The sequence below is a fragment of the Hyperolius riggenbachi genome, chromosome 7 (genome assembly GCF_040937935.1).
Source record: "Hyperolius riggenbachi isolate aHypRig1 chromosome 7, aHypRig1.pri, whole genome shotgun sequence".
Taxonomy (NCBI): domain Eukaryota; kingdom Metazoa; phylum Chordata; class Amphibia; order Anura; family Hyperoliidae; genus Hyperolius; species Hyperolius riggenbachi.
In genome coordinates, this window is record NC_090652.1 from 289,688,584 (window position 1) to 289,709,246 (window position 20,663).

A 20,663-nucleotide genomic window follows, 5' to 3' on the forward strand; every position below is an offset into this window, starting at 1 on the left:
AGGGTAGATATTAACCTACGCATACAGTTGTATGCATTTCAATGTGGGGTATGGAAACCTAGATGGTCCGGGCGGGGGAGGGGACGGGGAAAAAAAGGGGGGGGGGAAGGGAGTGAAGGAGGGGAAGGGGGGGGGGGAAGAAGGACCAGGCTGTGGATGACTCAAACAGCATGGAAACAAAGCAATTCCTGCTAAGGGCTATTTCTAACTGATAGGTACTCACCACCCTCATCTAATGGCAGTAACTGCTAGAACTTTGTATGAGAGCTGTGAAAAGAGGGGGGAAACAGATTAAAACCAGAACTATACATATCAAAAAAAGGGGGTATAAAACACTCTAAACAAAAATCAACTGGATAAACTTTAGATGTATGTGGAAATTTCCAATCCTTCATTAAGGCCGTTGGGGCTCAGAGAGTCAAATTTAAAAATCCAGTACGTCTCTCTTTCGCAGAGTCTCTTGTATCTCTCTCCCCGTTGGAGACCCTTAGAGATCATTTCTAAACCTAGAATGCGGAGGGAGTCAACGCTACTGGAATGACACTCTTTAAAATGGCGGGGGACACTGTGTTTTTCGTTCCCATCTAATATATTTCTTTTATGCTCCCCAAACCTTTGTCTTAGTGGGCGCGTGGTTCGGCCCACATAATATTTTGGACAGTCACAAGACAAGAGATAGATCACATGATCACTACCACATGTGATGAATTGTTTGATTGGAACCTTATGATGTCGGCCATCGATTGTTTCTCTGGTTCTATGTTTGATAAAGGGACAACAGCCGCACCCTTTTACATGGCATCTATAGTTGCCTGTAACGGCAGGAAACATACTTTTAGGTACTTCATATGCTTTCCTGACATTACTGGGTGCTATGCGATTTTTTATGGACCTGGCTCTCTTAAAAATGACTCCCGGCTTTTCAGGGAGAATATCTCTCAATAGAGGGTCCTGTTGTAGTATGGGCCAATTCTGAGTTATTATCTTTTTAATTTTTCTAGATTCTTCAGTGTAAGGGGTAATGAAGGAGAGCTCAGATCTGATCTTAGTCTTAGAAAGGTGGGTATTAGATTTATTGGGCTCAATGCTAAATTCTTCTAATGTGGCCTGGAGTGATTCTGACCTATAGCCCTTCTCCACAAACTTTTTCGACAATGTTTCCCCTTGTTTGAAATAATCCTCATCCAGTGTGCAGTTTCGCCTGAGTCTTCGAAACTGACTTCTGGGGATATTTTTAATCCATTTGGCGTTGTGACAGCTGGAAGCATGCAAATATGAGTTGCCTGCTGTAGGCTTGAAATGTGTTTTGGAGCAGATCTCCCCAATGTTATTGTAGTATAATTCTAAATCTAAAAAGATCAGACTTTGATCTGAGACCACATGCGTAAATGCCAACCCAAACGTATTTTTGTTGCAGTACTTTACAAATTCATCCAATGTTTCACGATTCCCTTCCCATATAATTATGATATCATCAATGTACCTACTGTAAAATATCAAATTCCTGGCAAATGGGTTGTCTGCCCATATATATTGGCTTTCCCAGTACGCCATATATAGGTTGGCGAAACTGGGAGCAAATCCCGCCCCCATCGAAGTTCCACAGGTTTGTAGGTATAGTTTATTCAAAAAGCTAAAATAGTTATGTGACAGGGTGAACTGTAAAAGATCCAGCAGAAATTGGGCTTGTAAAAACGATAAGGAACCATCTTGTATTAGAAAATACTGTACTGCCTCCAATCCCTTATCGTGCGGAATACACGTATAAAGGGATGCCACATCTAGAGAAACCCATAAATAATTTTGTTCCCACCTGTACTCCCTTAGAGTGTCTAGCACATGGGAAGAGTCACGTAAGTATGCTTGAGTGGCTAAAACTAGAGGCTGAAGAAAATAATCAACATATGCAGAAATATTTGCAACAATTCCCTCCATCCCTGCAACGATAGGCCTCCCAGGCGGATTGGAGGCATCCTTATGAATTTTGGGAATATGATAAAAATAAGGGATGGAGGGATAGGGGACCACAAGGAACCGTTTTTCGGATTCATTAATAACATCAACGTTAAATGCCCTATCTACCAGGGATTTCAGCTCATCTAGGTAAACCAGAGTGGGATCAGTAGGTAATATTCGGTAGGTATTAATATCAGAAAGTAATCTTAGTCCCTCTGTTACATACGCATCATAATCCATTATAACAATGCCACCACCTTTATCAGCCTGCCTTATCACTAAGGTTTGATTGTCTGTGAGTTGTTTCAACGCCTCTCTTTCTGATATATTGAGATTTTAATATTTTTTGGTTGAGTTTTCTTTACAAACTCTCTTAATCTGATCAAACACCAGCTGATAGTAGGTGTTGATGAATTGTCCCTTAGAATTGGTGGGATAAAAGATGGATTTTGGTCTAAATGGTGTGTGGCGTGTGTTGGTGTCTGGAACGAACTCAAGCCAATCGTTTTCTTCTACTGTATGTATAGAGGGATCAATAGTGACAGACCAGTTTTCATCCTCTAGTGATAATGAGGTGGATGAGGGTAGAGTATCTACGGTCAAAACATCAGGCTCTTTCTGGTCAAATGCGGTGTGAATCTTGTCAGTTCTGGTTGCAAAAAACCTCTTAATGGTCAATGTCCTAATAAATCTGTGAAGGTCCTTGTAGAGCTGGAATTCGTCAGGTCTGGCGGTGGGGGCAAAATTTAATCCCTTCTCTAGTAGGGCTGTCTCACTGGGCGTGAGAATGTGGGAAGAAAGATTAAATATTTTTATTGTGGAGTGGGTGGCTTCTCCTCCTCCACGTTTCTCCTTTCTTTCTTTGATGGCTCGCCCCCCTCTATTTCCCCGTCTACATCTTCCAACCCTCTTTTTTTCTGGAATCCCGGAGTCTTGGGGGCCTTTTTTCCTAAAAAATGGTCCTGTCCTGGGTCCCTCTGGCCACCCTCTGGACTTATTGTATGGACAAACGGGATGGGTGAAAGTTGACCTGAATGCGTGTTGGGCTGATTGTCCCGTTCGATTAATTCGCGCCAGCGAGGGGGAACCTCAAGAGAAAGAGAGGCGTTGAAACAACTCACAGACAATCAAACCTTAGTGATAAGGCAGGCTGATAAAGGTGGTGGCATTGTTATAATGGATTATGATGCGTATGTAACAGAGGGACTAAGATTACTTTCTGATATTAATACCTACCGAATATTACCTACTGATCCCACTTTGGTTTACCTAGATGAGCTGAAATCCCTGGTAGATAGGGCATTTAACGTTGATGTTATTAATGAATCCGAAAAACGGTTCCTTGTGGTCCCCTATCCCTCCATCCCTTTTTTTTATCATATTCCCAAAATTCATAAGGATGCCTCCAATCCGCCTGGGAGGCCTATCGTTGCAGGGATGGAGGGAATTGTTGCAAATATTTCTGCATATGTTGATTATTTTCTTCAGCCTCTAGTTTTAGCCACTCAAGCATACTTACGTGACTCTTCCCATGTGCTAGACACTCTAAGGGAGTACAGGTGGGAACAAAATTATTTATGGGTTTCTCTAGATGTGGCATCCCTTTATACGTGTATTCCGCACGATAAGGGATTGGAGGCAGTACAGTATTTTCTAATACAAGATGGTTTCTTATCGTTTTTACAAGCCCAATTTCTGCTGGATCTTTTACAGTTCGCCCTGTCACATAACTATTTTAGCTTTTTGAATAAACTATACCTACAAACCTGTGGAACTTCGATGGGGGCGGGATTTGCTCCCAGTTTCGCCAACCTATATATGGCGTACTGGGAAAGCCAATATATATGGGCAGACAACCCATTTGCCAGGAATTTGATATTTTACAGTAGGTACATTGATGATATCATAATTATATGGGAAGGGAATCGTGAAACATTGGATGAATTTGTAAAGTACTGCAACAAAAATACGTTTGGGTTGGCATTTACGCATGTGGTCTCAGATCAAAGTCTGATCTTTTTAGATTTAGAATTATACTACAATAACATTGGGGAGATCTGCTCCAAAACACATTTCAAGCCTACAGCAGGCAACTCATATTTGCATGCTTCCAGCTGTCACAACGCCAAATGGATTAAAAATATCCCCAGAAGTCAGTTTCGAAGACTCAGGCGAAACTGCACACTGGATGAGGATTATTTCAAACAAGGGGAAACATTGTCGAAAAAGTTTGTGGAGAAGGGCTATAGGTCAGAATCACTCCAGGCCACATTAGAAGAATTTAGCATTGAGCCCAATAAATCTAATACCCACCTTTCTAAGACTAAGATCAGATCTGAGCTCTCCTTCATTACCCCTTACACTGAAGAATCTAGAAAAATTTAAAAGATAATAACTCAGAATTGGCCCATACTACAACAGGACCCTCTATTGAGAGATATTCTCCCTGAAAAGCCGGGAGTCATTTTTAAGAGAGCCAGGTCCATAAAAAATCGCATAGCACCCAGTAATGTCAGGAAAGCATATGAAGTACCTAAAAGTATGTTTCCTGCCGTTACAGGCAACTATAGATGCCATGTAAAAAGGTGCGGCTGTTGTCCCTTTATCAAACATAGAACCAGAGAAACAATCGATGGCCGACATCATAAGGTTCCAATCAAACAATTCATCACATGTGGTAGTGATCATGTGATCTATCTCTTGTCTTGTGACTGTCCAAAATATTATGTGGGCCGAACCACGCGCCCACTAAGACAAAGGTTTGGGGAGCATAAAAGAAATATATTAGATGGGAACGAAAAACACAGTGTCCCCCGCCATTTTAAAGAGTGTCATTCCAGTAGCGTTGACTCCCTCCGCATTCTAGGTTTAGAAATGATCTCTAAGGGTCTCCAACGGGGAGAGAGATACAAGAGACTCTGCGAAAGAGAGACGTACTGGATTTTTAAATTTGACTCTCTGAGCCCCAACGGCCTTAATGAAGGATTGGAAATTTCCACATACATCTAAAGTTTATCCAGTTGATTTTTGTTTAGAGTGTTTTATACCCCCTTTTTTTGATATGTATAGTTCTGGTTTTAATCTGTTTCCCCCCTCTTTTCACAGCTCTCATACAAAGTTCTAGCAGTTACTGCCATTAGATGAGGGTGGTGAGTACCTATCAGTTAGAAATAGCCCTTAGCAGGAATTGCTTTGTTTCCATGCTGTTTGAGTCATCCACAGCCTGGTCCTTCTTCCCCCCCCCCCTTCCCCTCCTTCACTCCCTTCCCCCCCCCCCTTTTTTTCCCCGTCCCCTCCCCCGCCCGGACCATCTAGGTTTCCATACCCCACATTGAAATGCATACAACTGTATGCGTAGGTTAATATCTACCCTAACATGGGCCTTCTTTATAAATTTGCCTTATAAAATTTTATTATAAGCCTCAGGTACCTGAGAGATATAATCATTTTTCATGCCTATATGTTTTTACATGTTCGTATTGGTGATGATTTTTATACTTTTTCATACATTTTTATATGTTTTATTGTATTCTATTTCATGCAGTCTGGTTTTTATTTCGTTATTGTGTGATTGTATGCTATGTGTATAGGTACAATTATTCACATTTGTATTCCTTATGATTGGAGTCTACACCTTTTTAGCTTCATTGTAGTATGACAAAAAGTCCAATAATGCTAGTCAGGTCTAATCAGACTGTCACATGAGATTATGTTTTTTATGAAAAAAGAGTTTATTTTAATGAGGTAACTGTATGCTTAATATGTGAATCAGCATAGGCGCACGCGCTGTGAGCCAGTGTACACCTCTAAAACATGCATATGTGCGGATGTTCCATCCGGCTTATTTGCATGTACATATGAGGAGACGAACAATAAAGTTTTCTCTAACCATTTCAATAGTTGCCATAACTACGGCACCTAAGCGTATATATGTACGCCTCCCAGTGCGTGTGACGTCATCTGATGAAGGCGCAGAGCGCCGAAACGCGTCATGACGCTACACGCACCACGACAATAAGCCCCGCCCACCGCCTCGCAAGACGAGCCTCCTGTTAACACCGGACACGCCGTTGCTGGCCACAGCGCGCGCAGCCTGCCGCAGAGGGGTAGAGCGGGTGGCTTACCCGCAGATAAGCGCTTTTTAACTCTTCCTCTTGTAAGTATTCACTTGTTATGCGCAAATAAAGTCCTACCTGGTTAACGCACTTAGAGCGCTCCTTCTTCTCTTAGATTTCACACCACAAAAACCTCTGATCTGAAGGAAGGATGAACCCCTTTATCGGAGGAGGGGAAGGTTAAAAGTTGGGAAGGAGAAGAGAAGAAAAAAGTTGGGACCCTCCTTACATTTCTAACCCCCCCCCCCCCCCCCCCCCGGTTGCAGAGGCTGCATCCCTGTAGTTACGCCCCTGACAGGGTAATTTAGGAAATATCAACATGCCATCTGTAAGGATGTTGCCATTTACTACTCAAGCTGCTAGTAAGAGACACTGAGCAGGTCTGGGTAAGTTTTACTGACGCAAATGTACCTTTAACCTTTAACCACTTCCCTACCCTGGTAATTTTCACAGTTCAGCTCAGCTGTGATTACTTTGGCAATAACTTTATCACTAATTATCACAACTAAATAATCTATATATTATTTGTTTCAGGACAAATAAGGCTTTTTTGTGCCTGATATTTGTTATTAGTAATTACCTTATTTTATATGCATTTTAACCTCCCCGGCGTTCTATTGAGATCGCCAGGGAGGCTGCGGGAGGGGTTTTTTTTAATAAAAAAAAAACTATTTCATGCAGCCAACTGAAAGTTGGCTGCATGAAAGCTTACTAGAGGGCGCTCCGGAGGCGTTCTTCCGATCGCCTCCGGCGCCCAGAATAAACAAGGAAGGCCGCAATGAGCGGCCTTCCTTGTTTTGCTTAGATCGTCGCCATAGCGACGAGCGGAGTGACGTCATGGACGTCAGCCGACGTCCTGACGTCAGCCGCCTCCGATCCAGCCCTTAGCGCTGGCCGGAACTTTTTGTTCCGGCTACGCTGGGCTCAGGCGGCTGGGGGGACCCTCTTTCGCCGCTGCTCGCGGCGAATCGCCGCTGCTCGCGGCGAATCGCCGCAGAGCGGCAGCGATCAGGCAGCACACGCGGCTGGCAAAGTGCCGGCTGCGTGTGCTGCTTTTTATTTGAAGAAAATCGGCCCAGCAGGGCCTGAGCAGCAGCCTCCGGCGGTGATGGACGAGCTGAGCTCGTCCATACCGCTCAGGAGGTTAATAGAAAAATAAGGAAAAAAGTGAAAAAATACACAATTTATCCACTTTCATACATTATAACTTTAATGTAAAAAGTTCAATTGTACATTAAACCCACACATTTTATTTGCCTATCCCTCCTGTTTAATTAAACAGTTCGTTTGTTTTGATAATGTATTAGATGTAACAATTAAGTAATGTATACAATCTGCTACTGTCTGCTCCTGGAATGTGTATTTTACACTTGTTTATTAATTAACTCATGCCAATGAATTCCCTAGGGGGAGAAGAGGGGGCTGCTGTTATTATTTTACAACTCTGGAGTGATGTTATTAGGTCAGAGATAAATAAACTGTGTCATCTAAGATTTTGTAGGAAGGAGAGTGCAGATACCTATTTTCATCTCATAGGGACAGCAAGTGGTTGAATTAAGCTCTTGGTATGAGCAGAAGGAAAAGCGTTACCTTTAAGAGCTTCATTGATGTAGGCATTGAGGTACTCCACCCGGGCCGTGTCATTGTACACATCTTCCGCACTGGATGTTGGCATCCCATTGCCAGTTATGTACAGTGGCACACCGCCATTCCCATACTCCTCCTTGACATAGTTCAGAAGCCTCCTGAGACCCCATGGCACCACTGAGATCCATGGAGAGGCTGTGGTGGGCCAGGATGGATCTGCGGATGTATTAAATCCACCAATGCTCTCATAATCGGCCACACAGCTAGAGCTGCCAGGGACATTGACCAGCCGAGATGTATAGTGAGAGATGCCCAGAAAGTCTGCAGTGCCCCGGATGTAGGTCTTCTCCTCTGCAGTGAAGGTAGGTAATGGAGCCACTGCTTCAGGACACTGGGTGGTCTTCTCATGGACCTGTGTCTTTAAAACCTCAGGGTAATCTCCATTCACCAGAATAGGATGAGCAAACCATCCTAGCATGAATTGGAGATATCGCTCTGAGGCCGTCACACTTTCAGGGTCATCGGGATTCTCCGGTTCTGCCCAGTCTGAATTCAGAGAAATACCAACCTGCCCATTCTGCTCAGCCCGGTAATGAACATCGTACACATGCCAGGCCTTGGCGTGAGCCTTTATAATGTTGTGAGTCACCTGTGAATAGCAGATGTAATAAATGTTAGAACTCCAAACTTCTAATGAACACAACTCAAAACTTAGTTTATAACACCAATGCAGCCCATTTTATAATTATATTCCAATTTAAACTGTTGCACATTGTGGATTTCTGAAGATGTCAGATTTGTTGCACAATGGTATTGAGCTGTAGGCCTTATTTTCTAAACCCTACAAAGTTCAACTCTGATCCTTCACTGAAGCCTCCTGAGGAGATCACCTTTATCTGTCCACTATGAATATTAATGTACTGGTTATAGCAAAACTGAAAATAAAATAAAATTAAAGCAAAACTAAAAAGGAAAAAAAACCAAAGTGTTTACTTCACTTACCTGGGGCTTTTGCCAGCCCCTTGCAGCCTTCCTGTCCCGTGCCGGTCCTCCACGATCCTCCATTCTCCCACCACCAGCTACTTTCAGTTTGGTCAAATCGACAACCGTGCCTGCACGCCCCAGGCCATTCATATCTTTCTTTGTGTTGATCAGAATGCTATTGAAGGCTGGAACGCAAAGATAGATATGTGTGGCTCGAGGCACGCAGGCGTAGTTGCCATCGACTTACAGAGGAGGATCATGGAGGACCGGCGCAGGACAGGAAGGCTGCAAGGGGCTGGCAGAAGCCCAGGTAAGTGAAACACTTTGCTTTTTTTTTACTTTTCAGTTCCGCTTTAATGGCTCTGCCTTTGACATGGGGGACCAGTGTTCGAATCCTGGCTAGGGTCAGGAGCTATTCAGTAAGAAGTCCTTAGGCAAGACTTCCTAACACTGCATGTTGGCCCCTTGGGCACATCGTTAGTGGCTGAAGCTCTTGAGCGCTTTGAGTCCAACAGGAGAAAAGCGCTATACAATGTTAGGATAGGATTATTGTTCTATTATTCCATGCACATGATTAGGGTTGCTCATTCGGATTCCATCAGTAATCAGATTTCTGCAGAAATACTGCAACTCGATAATTTTAGCCCAATCACAGAACTCGGAAGCATTGGACCAATAAGAGAATGCAGGGGTCAAAATGACCACACAAAAAAAAAAGACTCATCGGAAATCAGAAATCCGTGGAATCGGTAATTGGCATTGGCGGAAATTGGCATTTTTAACCAATTCTCTAGTCTCTAGACTCTAGTCATACCCAGAGTCCACTTGGAAACTTTTGGTCCCAGAGCCTTCTGTCATGCTGCCCCTACGTTTTGGAACTCCTTACCTCAACAGATCAGGACAGCTCCATCCCTGGACGTGTTTAAATCCAGACTGAAAACCCACCTGTTCAGTTTGGCATTTGCAGAAATATAACTTTTGTTGTGTGAATACTTCATCCTTCTAATTACTGAATCTGAGAGAGCCTAAGCGCTTTGAGTCCTATGGGAGAAAAGCGCTATAGAAATGTTATTGTATTGTATTATTGTATTGTATTATCCTTACACATGATGGCCACAGCCATAAGCCTGAATACTTTTAATCCCCCGGCCCCCTTCTTTCCAACATCCCCCTTATATTTAACATATCCACCACCTTCCAACCCCTCTCCCTATAAGTGGCTTCTCCAGTTCTCTACTTTGGCAGTCATGTGTCCCACCCTTTGATGGGACACCTTTGGTTCTCCCAGACACAGACCTTGGATGCACTGTGGTCCCCAGCCACCCATCACCCCCCCCCCCCCCCCCCTTCAGTAGAATTGGGGGAATGTTTCAGTGTCATCAGGGCCGTTTTTAGGCAAAAACATTCCAGGCCATTTCCTGGAGTGCCATTGGTCCTGAAAAGGGGGGGGGGTGGGAGTATTCCATAACCCCTGGGTTAAGCCCCACCCCAAATGAAGTCATGTCTCCCATGGGTGTTCAATTACCTGATGGAGGGGTGACACAGGACTTTTTTCCTGGGGTGACAAAAAGGCTAGAAACGGCCCTGAGTGTTAGTCTAAGCTAGCCATGATTACAACCCACCCACACCACACACAAGAAGCCACTGTGTTGACTGATCCCTTGAATGCTGTATCACTTGGGCAGCAAGGTGGAATAGTGGTTAGCGCTCTCGCTTTGCAGCGCTGGTTCCCCGGGTTCAAATCCCAGCCAGGTCAACATCTGCAAGGAGTTTGTATGTTCTCCCCGTGTCTGTGTGGGTTTCCTCCAGGTACTCATATTTCCTCCCACATCCCCAAAAACATACAGATGAGTTAATTGGCTTCCCCCTAAAAATTGGCCCTAGACTACGATACATGCACTACACGATACATACATAGACATGTGACTGTGGTAGGGACTAGATTGTGAGCTCCTCTGAGGGACAGTCAGTGACAAGACAAATAGACAATATACTCTGTACAGTGCTGCGGAATGTGTCAGCGCTATATAAATACTAAATAATATTAATGATGCTGGTTTATGGCAGTATCAGCAAATCCCCGATAAAGATCATACATGTGTCAAATTTCCTCCCAGAAGTGACTGCAGGTCTCTGATTCAGGGAATGTCCCCAGAGTGATATTTACATTGCAGGGCATCACTTTACACATTACGTCAATGGAGTTTTAATCGAGGTAGCAGCTTTGGTTCTCCCTGCTTGCCACCTGTCCTTTTTTTTTTAGGGGGGGGGAGGTGGAAAACGAGGTGGGATCAGAAGCCCCTAGACATCCATCAGACTCTAGGTGCCCTTGTATCCAATCAGGCCTTTCAGATTTCTTATAAAATGTCATGAGCTGAACTGCTTCTGTGTGGCTGCTGTCAATGGATTATCCAGTTCTCCAGAGAAGATCCTGCACCACTCTGCTAAAACTCTTCTTTATTGCATAATGGTTAAAATAAAATTGGAGATATTAGTAAAGATGTGATGGGGTGATGGCCGCTCCACACAGGGGTCGTGTGTTGTGAACAAGGGCTAAGGCTCGAAACAGCGGGCCATCACCACATCACAGCTTTACTAATGTCTCCAGTTGTGTTTTAACCGTCATGTAATAAAGTAGATTTTTGAAAGAGTGGTGCTGGATCGTCTCTGGAGAACTATTGATTAACACCTGTTGGTACACGGGTGAATCCTGGTGCACTCTCTATATAACCATCATTTGGGTGCTGCTCTTCTTTTTTGGCTAAAGGATTATTCAGAACAACATATGCAGAATTTACACAAGATAAGGGTAATGGTATTTGGCCATGGACATCACTGGGGCAGAAAGTAAGGGTAATCTAACCTCAGTGGCAACACAGACCACCTGTACTTTGCAATGAGCAGAACTTCAGTCTATAGATAATATGTACCCATAATTGATAACGAGTGCAGCATTTGTACAACAAAAGGACAATTTCTACCACCACTTTACCTTAAATGAGGCGTTTCCTGGATCTTTAATCCCAGGAGCATGTTCTCCAGTCCCGTAACCAGCATAGCTGACCACCCAAGGCTCATGGAAGGTTATCCAGTGCTTCACTCGGTCTCCGAAGTTGCTGAAGCAGAAATCTGCATAATCAGCAAAGGCGTTGATGATGTCTTCATTCTGCCAGCCACCTTTTTCCTGCAGGGCCTGAGGAAGATCCCAGTGGTACAACGTCACCATCGGTGTGATATTTTCCTCCAGTAACCTGTTAATCAGTTTATTGTAGTATTTCACCCCTGCTGAGCTGACTGTGGAATTGAGTCCTGTTGGGAAGATGCGGGACCAGGAGATGGAGAAGCGATAGATGTTGGCCTGTAGACCCTTTAGGAGATAGACGTCATAGTCAATCTTGTTATAGCTGTCACAGGCCAGGCTGCCTGTGGAGTCGTCATCCGCTTGGCCATTTTGCCCAAACACGTCCCATATAGATGCTCCTCTTCCTCCCTCAGCCCAGCCTCCTTCAACCTTGAAGGCCGCAGAGGAAGAACCCCAGAGGAAGCCGCTGGGGAAAGCGCCAGACAAGAATTCGTCACGAACAGCTGGCGTTTGACCGGAGAACTTCTCCCAAACTGTGGTGAACGCTGACCGTGAGGATGAATCCCTGACCAACGGCTTCTGTGATCTGCAACACAAGAAACGGAAACCAAAGTCATTTAATCCATACCTTGCATTGCTGAAGGCGAAATAAGGCTGAAACAGCTGTCTTCAAGTTGGAATTGATTTGTGTAAAATGAAAGTGAAATATGTAGATATTTGGTAAAAATCACTACAAAAATATAAAATAGTTGATCCACAAGTCTTTCAGTAGCTTAATTTTATTTTTATACAGTATTTAGTTTACAGACAGCTATGAATTTTTTAAACTGACTGTAAACTCAAGACTTCTTGGCAAGCCTGGCATGGACATTATTAAATTATTATTGTATTTGTATAGCACTGGCATAGTGGCATATTGTTTTACAGCACTGTACTAAGTGCAATAAATAATTAAGGTTACTAACTGTCCCTTGAAAAAGCTCACAATCTGTTGGCCCTAATGCAGCCTAATTGAAGGAAATCCAATCGACCTATTAGTACATTTTTAGGTGGAAACTCTTGCATATACGTTATGGCCCAGAATCCAAACCGGGATGCTAGCATTGGAAGGGGGAAATACAACTACTACTCAGCCACTATGCTGTCCATGGTACAGTATCTGTAACACCTAATGCATGGAAAAATCGCAATAAAAAAAGCATACAAAACACTCTCCAAAGTTCAACATCACAGAGGACAAAACTGCCAAATGACAAAACGTAGTTGAATCTGCGGAAAAATGCCAAAGATCGCATGCGTAATTTGCAAAACAAAATAATAATTCTAAAGATCACATGCGTAATTTGCTTAAAACTATTTTTTTTTGTCACAGCATTTGTGGCATGAAAGGTTCCCACAGGAATATCTTATATCCTCCCTTATATCTTTGATTTAAAATAATTTTTTAGCACTTTCCAATGAAAAAGTGAATTGCATATGGCCCCGGAACTCTTTCTTCCCCTCGGCTGTCACCTTCCTGAACTCTCTCCCCAGACCACCCCTTATGGTACCCATACACCGTACAATAAAAATGTTTTATTTTCCCGATTATTCGACCAAAACAATCGAATCGAATGAAAGTCAGAAAGTATCTTTTTTTTTAATCCCGAAAAACGAATGATTATCCCGTTTTTTTTCAATAAAAATCCGATTGGACATGTTGGAAAAATCTTTATATTCGATCTAACGGAATAATCAAACGAAATTATCTAATCGAAAGAAATTAAGAATTTGTACCATGTATGGCCACCTTTAGACTGCGGCACTGGCTGTTGCTTATGGCAATCTGTCTACAAGTCTAAATCTGTAATACTGACTATGAAGAATGTACTGTATTGTACATTATTTTGGTTTTTGATTGTCATAAACTGATGTTATGTGCCCTATCTATCTATCTATCTATCTATCTGTCTGTCCATCTCTTCCCTTACGAGCTGTATATTGTGCCAAATCCAATTCCAGGCAGGACCCAGTCATGCTTGGCAAAATAAAGAAATTCTGATTCTGATTTGTCCCTGTAATTACCAGTTCTGTATTTTGTGCCCATATACTGGACCATTGCCTTTATTATTATGTACCCCATGTTTGTTTCTTACTTTGTACAGCGCCACGGAAGATGTTGGCACTTTAAAAATCAATGATAATAATTTGTTATTGCATGTAACATTTTTACCAAGATAGGTTTTAGTTTTTGCAATAAAAAAAATCAAGTTCCTGGTGCAACATGTGATTGTTGCTGGTGCTAAAGATTTGCAGTTTTCTCTCCTCTCTCCGTGAATGCCGCCCCCTGCATCTGGCACAAGTAACACATTGGCTGTCAGCGGGTAGGAAGGTGTGGCTTCTGCAGATAGAGCACTCATCCTCTTCTCCAGCTACTGTCACTGTGGGGGGTGGGGTTTTACCTAAAGAAATGTCAGGAGGGGGCGGGGTTTTATCTGAGGGATGAGAGGAGGATGAAAAGACATGTGTATGTACAGTGCCTAGCACACAAATAACTAGGCTCTGTTCCCAATCCTTTTTTTTCTTTCTCTGCCTGAAAGAGTTAAAATATCAGGTATGTAAGTGGCTGACTCAGTCCTGACTTCAGACAGGAAGTGACTACAGTGTGACCTTCACTGATAAGAAATTCCAACTATAAAACACTTTCCTAGCAGAAAATCGCTTCTGAGAGCAAGAAAGAGATAAAAAGGGGATTTTCTTATCAGTGAGGGTCACGCTGTAGTCACTTCCTGTCAAGTCGAGTCAAGACTGAGTCAGCCACTTACATACCTGATATTTAACTCTTTTAGGCAGAGAAAGAAAAACAGGAACACAGCATAGTTATTTGTGTGCTAGGCACTGTACATACCCATGTCTATCTCATCATCTCATCATGTCACATGTCACTTCGGGTATCCTTTAAGGCTGTAAATAATTTTTTAGAGCAAGGAAGGATTGCTGAGTTTCAGACCACTTTCATGAGGACTTGTTCACACTATGGGCTTCATTCTGTAAAGCGTGATCGCCGCACGCAAACCTTTGCAAGCAAAATGTTACTGCGTGTGATAAGCAGAGGTTTGCGCGCGATCACATGCCCGCTCCACGTGAAACGCGAACGTGGTCGCGCGCAATCCTCCGCTTATCGCGCACAGTAACCTTTTGCAGATCGCGGGAAAACTGCTGTGATAGCAGTTATCACGCTTTAGTGACTCGAGCCCCATGAGCGCTTTGAGATTAGTTTATGCGCTGGCGATTTTAAAAACGCTTTAAAAAGCGATTGAGCAATGAATGTCAATGTGAGTGTTCTTCCATGAGTGATGAGCTTTCTTTCCAAACGCGGGTCCTGCATCATTTTCAGAGCATTTGTGCTTCAATGGAAGGTATAGGAAAATCACCAAGCGCTTTAAAAATCGCTTGGATAAGCAAATGTGGGAGCGCTTTCCATCAACCAAGTACATTACAGAGATTCAGTCCCAGGTCAAAGAGTTCACTTCCCTAATTGCCTGATTAAAAAAGAAAACAAAAAAAAACACTAATCGCCAAAGAAAAGTGCTTAGAAAAATCGCAAATCTCTCTAAAAAAAACAACAACAGCAAAATTGCTTTAAAAACGGCTAACAAAAGCGCTCAGCATTTGCGATTTATAATGTGAACAAATCCTCAATGCAATTTTCCAGTGAAGTCAGTGAAGTAGAATTCACACTTACCCTCCTTTCACAGGCGATGCAGGGAGTAAGTTGCTGACATCATATCCCAGGATGGTGGCACCTGTATCGGCTGCCGCTGAGAGGAAATGAACACATTTATTCATGGCAATATGTGTGAACACAACAGGAAGACACAGCAGCCCAGCACAGAGCAACACACTAGCTAAAAATGCTTCAGGGTGCGTTTCCACTAACGCAAATTTGCATGCAAATTCGCATAACCAATAGAAGTTAATGACCCTGTGTCCACTTTGTGCAGGAAAAATCTGCACAGCAGAGCCATCCGAATTTGGACACCGCACACACCGCATGCGATTCGCATACAATGTATTTAATAGGAAATTCGCATGGCGTTTTTGTGTGCGAATTTTCATGCGAATTCGCATACGATTTCGCATGAAATCAATTAAAAAGCACACACGCACTGCCATGGTTAAATTCACACAGCGTCGTCCATGCGAAATCGGAGGCGAATTCGCGGTAAAATCCACATGCGATTTCGCTCCTGCATGCGAATTCGTCTGCGGGGAATCCGCGGCGATTACACACCGCACTAGTGGAACCGTACCCTCAAACACAACCAGAACAGTAGTAAAGGACCTTTTACACATGTTAGAATTCACATGCGTCGTGCGCAGTTGTGATTTTGCATTAAAGAGAACCTGTACTGAGTAAAAATATTTAAAATAAACACATGAGGTAACTTCAAATGAACATTGCATAGTTACCTTGCCATCAGTTCCTCTCAGAAGCTCAGCATTTTCTTCTGACAATAATTCCTTCCAGTTCTGACAATATTTTGTCAGATCTGAAATATATCAGTTGCAGTCAGTAAAATATCAATTGCTGTCAGTTATAGCTGAGAGGAAAACTGATGTACCAGGTAATGTCCATGTTTCCCTATGGCTCAAGTGGGCGATGTTACAGTTTAACTGTGTGCTGACCAGAAAGCTGTTATGAGTAATGGCCATTTTCAAAATGGAGGATGGAAAATTCCCTTGATCACAGTGAACAAACAGGACGCGGGACAGGAGAAAGACACTGAGAAGTAGACTACATGGAAGGTAAGTATGACTTGTGTATGCTTATTTTGTCTTTTAATTTTCAGTTCAGGTTTTCTTTAAAACCCTCCTGGCGGTCTATTAAAAACCGCCAGGGGGCAGCGCAGCCGTTTTTTTGAATTTTTTTTTTTTAAATCATGTAGCGAGCCTAGGGCTCGCTACATGATAGCCGCATCCCCCTACCCTCTTCGATCGCCTCCGGCGATCAGGAAATCCCTGGCGGGATGGCAACGGGGCGGGACGACGTCACCAACGACATGGACGTCGTGACGTCTAAGGGAGTCCCGATCCACCCCTCAACGCTGCCTGGCGCTGATAGACCAGGCAACACACGGGGTCTGGGGGGGGGCTCTGCGGCGCGGCAGATATCGGCAAATCGGCGCGGGGCGGCGGCGATCGGTGTGCTCACGGAGCTAGCAAAGTGCTAGCTGCGTGCAGCAAAAAAAAAAATTACGCAGATCGGCCCAGCAGGGCCTGAGAAAACCTCCTGCGCGGCTTACCCCAAACTACGTTCGGGGTTACCGCCAGGAAGGTTAAGACCCCTTTTACACTTAATCAGTTGCTCTCAGTTATAACTGAAAGAAAACTGATTTTCAAAGTAATGCCCATGATTTCCTATGGTTCAGTTCCCACTATACGTGTTTAACTGAAAGATTTTTCACAATGCACTGCTTTGAAAAAAACGCGTACCAACGCATTAATTGTAAAAGGACCCTTATCTCATATCTAATGTATTTCAGTGTCAATGCATTTGACCTACATTTTTCTTATTTTTGGGGGTGTTTTGCAAAATTTTCTGGGATTGAAATCACGCTGCAGTAATGCTTTTTCTATGTGTGATTTACATGTGTAAGTCCATGAGGGTGCATTCAATTTGTATTTGATACGTTACATTTTTTTTTGAAGTTCAGTAGATACGGATGCAAAAAAGTAACAAATACTATCACTTCTAGTCATCCCATCATTTAGATAACACAGCCATGGTGGTTACATCACATGACAGCTTCCTACCTTCAAATAGTTTAGATGTCACCATCTCCAGGTTGTCCTCGCAGTTTGCCAGCGATAGGCTGAAGATCAGGATCTTCCCATGGTTCTTGAATGCCTGAAAACAGAAAGATAAAAGTGAACAGAGTCATTTCAGTGAGAAGCTGTTTTTTGTCGAGAAAAAGAGCAACCAACATTTACTGCATCGTCTTCTGTACATGAAGAACTCAGTCATTTCTGAGAAAAACTGGAGTCACACCTGCTTCCGATTGTTGGATCAGTTTGGAATGTATGAAACAAGGGCTCCAGCCTCTTATTCTAACTTATTATTCCTGCAGCCAGTTAGAATTCCTTGGCAGTAGGGATGGTCAGTGAGATGTAAATAATTACGAGTTGATGCAGGATTATGCAAAGTTTGTATGCAAATTTATACAGCCTGAACATGGACTAATCAAATTTTACCTTAGCAGTACTTGATTGGTACATTTTCAAGCTGCATACATTGGCACACAAAATTTGCATGATCCTGCATCAACTCAAAATAATTGCATCTCATCTCTTCTTGGCCATTTGTACTGTAAGCGAAATACATAAATGGCTGCCGAGTGAGGCACCAAAGAGTATTTGGCTCTCCCTTACTGCCTAAAGAGTCGGGTTCTACCTGTGAAACGCGTCACAAAGCTGAGTGTACGCCAAGAAAGATTTGTGCTGTTTTAGTGCTGTTTTTCTCAGATCAGACCACTCGTGTCTAATGTTTGGAGGTAAATCCACTACTAACTCCCATTTTAAACTGATTTCTGTGTATTTTATCCTTTTTTGCGCCTCTGTTTTTATGCAATTTCTAGAATTTTTTTGTATGTTAAAGGAATACTGTAGGGGGGTCAGGGTAAAATGAGCTGAATTTACCCGGGGCTTCTAATGGTCTCCCGCAGACATCCTGCGCAGCCACTCACCGATGCTCCCGCCCCGCCTCTGGTTCACTTCCGGAATTTCGAACTTTAAAGTCTGAAAACCACTGCGCCTGCATTGCCGTGTCCTCGCTCCCACTGATGTCACAAGGAGCGTACTGCGCAGGCACAGACCATACTGGGCTTGTGCTATACACTCCTGGTGACATCAGTGGGAGCGAGGACACGGCAACGCAGGGCAGTGGTTTTCAGACTTTAACCACTTCAGGATCACAGGTTTTTCCCCTTAAAAACCAAAACAACTTTCACATTTTAGCGCTCCTCCCATTCATTCAGCGATAACTTTATTGTTACTTATCACACTGAAATGATCTATATATTGTTTTTTTCGACACAATTATGCTTTCTTTGGATGGTTGTTTTTGCTCTGAATTATTTTATTTTATATGCATTGTAAAGGGAATAATAAGGAAAAAAGAAAAAAAAATGATTATTTCTCAGTTTTCAGCCATTATAGTTTTAAAATAAAATGTGCTTTGGTACATAAAACCCACACATCTTATTTGCCCATTTGGCCGGTTTATTACAACGTTTAAATTGTGTCCCTAGTACAATGTATGGTGATAATATTTTAATTGGAAATGAAGGAGCATTTTTCCATTTAGGGATTTTTAATACTTTTTTACTTATTACAAGAACTTTTTTTTGAAAAATATACTCATGACATCCGTATTACAAAAGTCCCTAAGGTAACTATTTTTTTATGTAAAAAAATTAAATGATGTAATTTTTTTTTTTTTTAACAAGTGTTTTATTTCTGTAACTGTGGGGCAGGGATGGAAGGGGTTAAAAGTAATAAAAAAAATATAATAAACGTGCTATGGAAAACAGTATAGTGGCATAAATAGGTGTATTTTACTTTTTGGCCACAAGATGGTGCTATTGAGACCGTGTTTCTATTAATAGAACACAGCCAAACACGGAAGTGTCGGGTCTCAGAGCTTATGCGACCTTAAAGAGTAACTGTCAGGCTGCAGAAGCTAATTTAAACCTCTAAACCTGTGTTAAACAGTTTAGAAGGAAGCCCAAAAGCAATTAGTGAAGATAAAAATCTCAGTTACCTTTGATGTGTGCTTATCAGCAAGGCTGTTATTCTTAAGAAGACGCAAGCCGCATACCATACTGCAAAGCATTCTGGGGCTCTCCCCTCGGCTGCTAATGAGACGTTACAGCAGCTTGTAATCGCGTAGCACTGATAAATCTCGGGCAGAGTACACTGCAGGAGTCAGCTATTGTTCCTAGCCACATGGCTCATTAATATTCACTGCACACTGTGTTGTTCAAGTACAAGCTTATCTGTGATCAGGAAGCAGGCAGGACATGACGACACATTTGACAGAAAAACATGGAGCCTGCCATGAGCTGTCAGGAGCATCTATCTCTGCATATACTATATACAAATTCTGTGAAATCCAAACGTGGACAGTGAAATGCATATGTAATGTAAGTACAGCCAATCTTTAGCTACTGATATATGTGTTTATTTTCTCTGAGACCTTATACCTAACAGCTCCTCTTTAACAAGCTCTGTGAAGACACGGGAACGGTGATCGGGATTGAGAATCAAAAGATTCTCACATCCTGATCACAGATGGAGGGGGCTGCGAAGGTGGATCGGCGGAAAACAGCGCGGGGATCGTGAATGCGACGGTAAGGCAGCAGTACGCATATCTACGCCCCTGATCCGCACGTGAAGTTTAAGGGGCGTGGATATGCGTACCAAGGATCCTAAAGTGGTTAAAGTATGAAATTCCAGAAGTGAACGGGAGGCGGGGCCGGAGCATCGGTGAGTGGCTGCGCGGGCACAGGATGTCTGCGGGGGACCATTAGAAGCCCCGGGTTCAACTCATTTTCCCCTGACCCCCCTACAGTATTCCTTTAATGACAAGACTTTAGGAATAGACTTGTATGGTTCTGATAGAGCAATATTTCACAAACATTTCCACAGAGGAATGTGGAGAGAACCTGAATTGGAAGGGGCGGGTGAGTGTGTTGCAGGGGATGGGGGCCGAGGCCTAGCACTCGTTTTTTTAACGGCTGGGCCTTAGCTTGTTTGCATTAAACATACAAATTTTTTTGCTAATAAGGCCATTGAAAAAAAAATGTCTCTATCTAAAGATTGTTATCTGTTATAGGGCTGCATCTTACCTGATGGTTTTTCCACCTTGACAGCTGCTCAGGATTTTGGCAGTTATATTC

At 42.9% G+C, this 20,663-nt stretch overlaps 1 protein-coding gene across 1 annotated transcript in view; it reads right to left on the minus strand.

The window, feature by feature from the left end:
- The window catches only part of LOC137525869 (lactase/phlorizin hydrolase-like), a 54,759-nt gene extending 42,819 nt beyond the window's left edge, over positions 1 to 11,940 (minus strand). Inside the window, exons 1-2 of the mRNA XM_068247083.1 lie at positions 11,635 to 11,940; positions 7,662 to 8,307 (exon numbers count right to left, since the gene is read on the minus strand). Of these exons, the coding sequence (XP_068103184.1) occupies positions 7,662 to 8,307; positions 11,635 to 11,868 (880 nt within the window). The 5' untranslated portion in view covers positions 11,869 to 11,940. The remainder of the gene's footprint in view (positions 1 to 7,661; positions 8,308 to 11,634) is intronic.
- Positions 11,941 to 20,663: the final 8,723 nt, after the last annotated feature.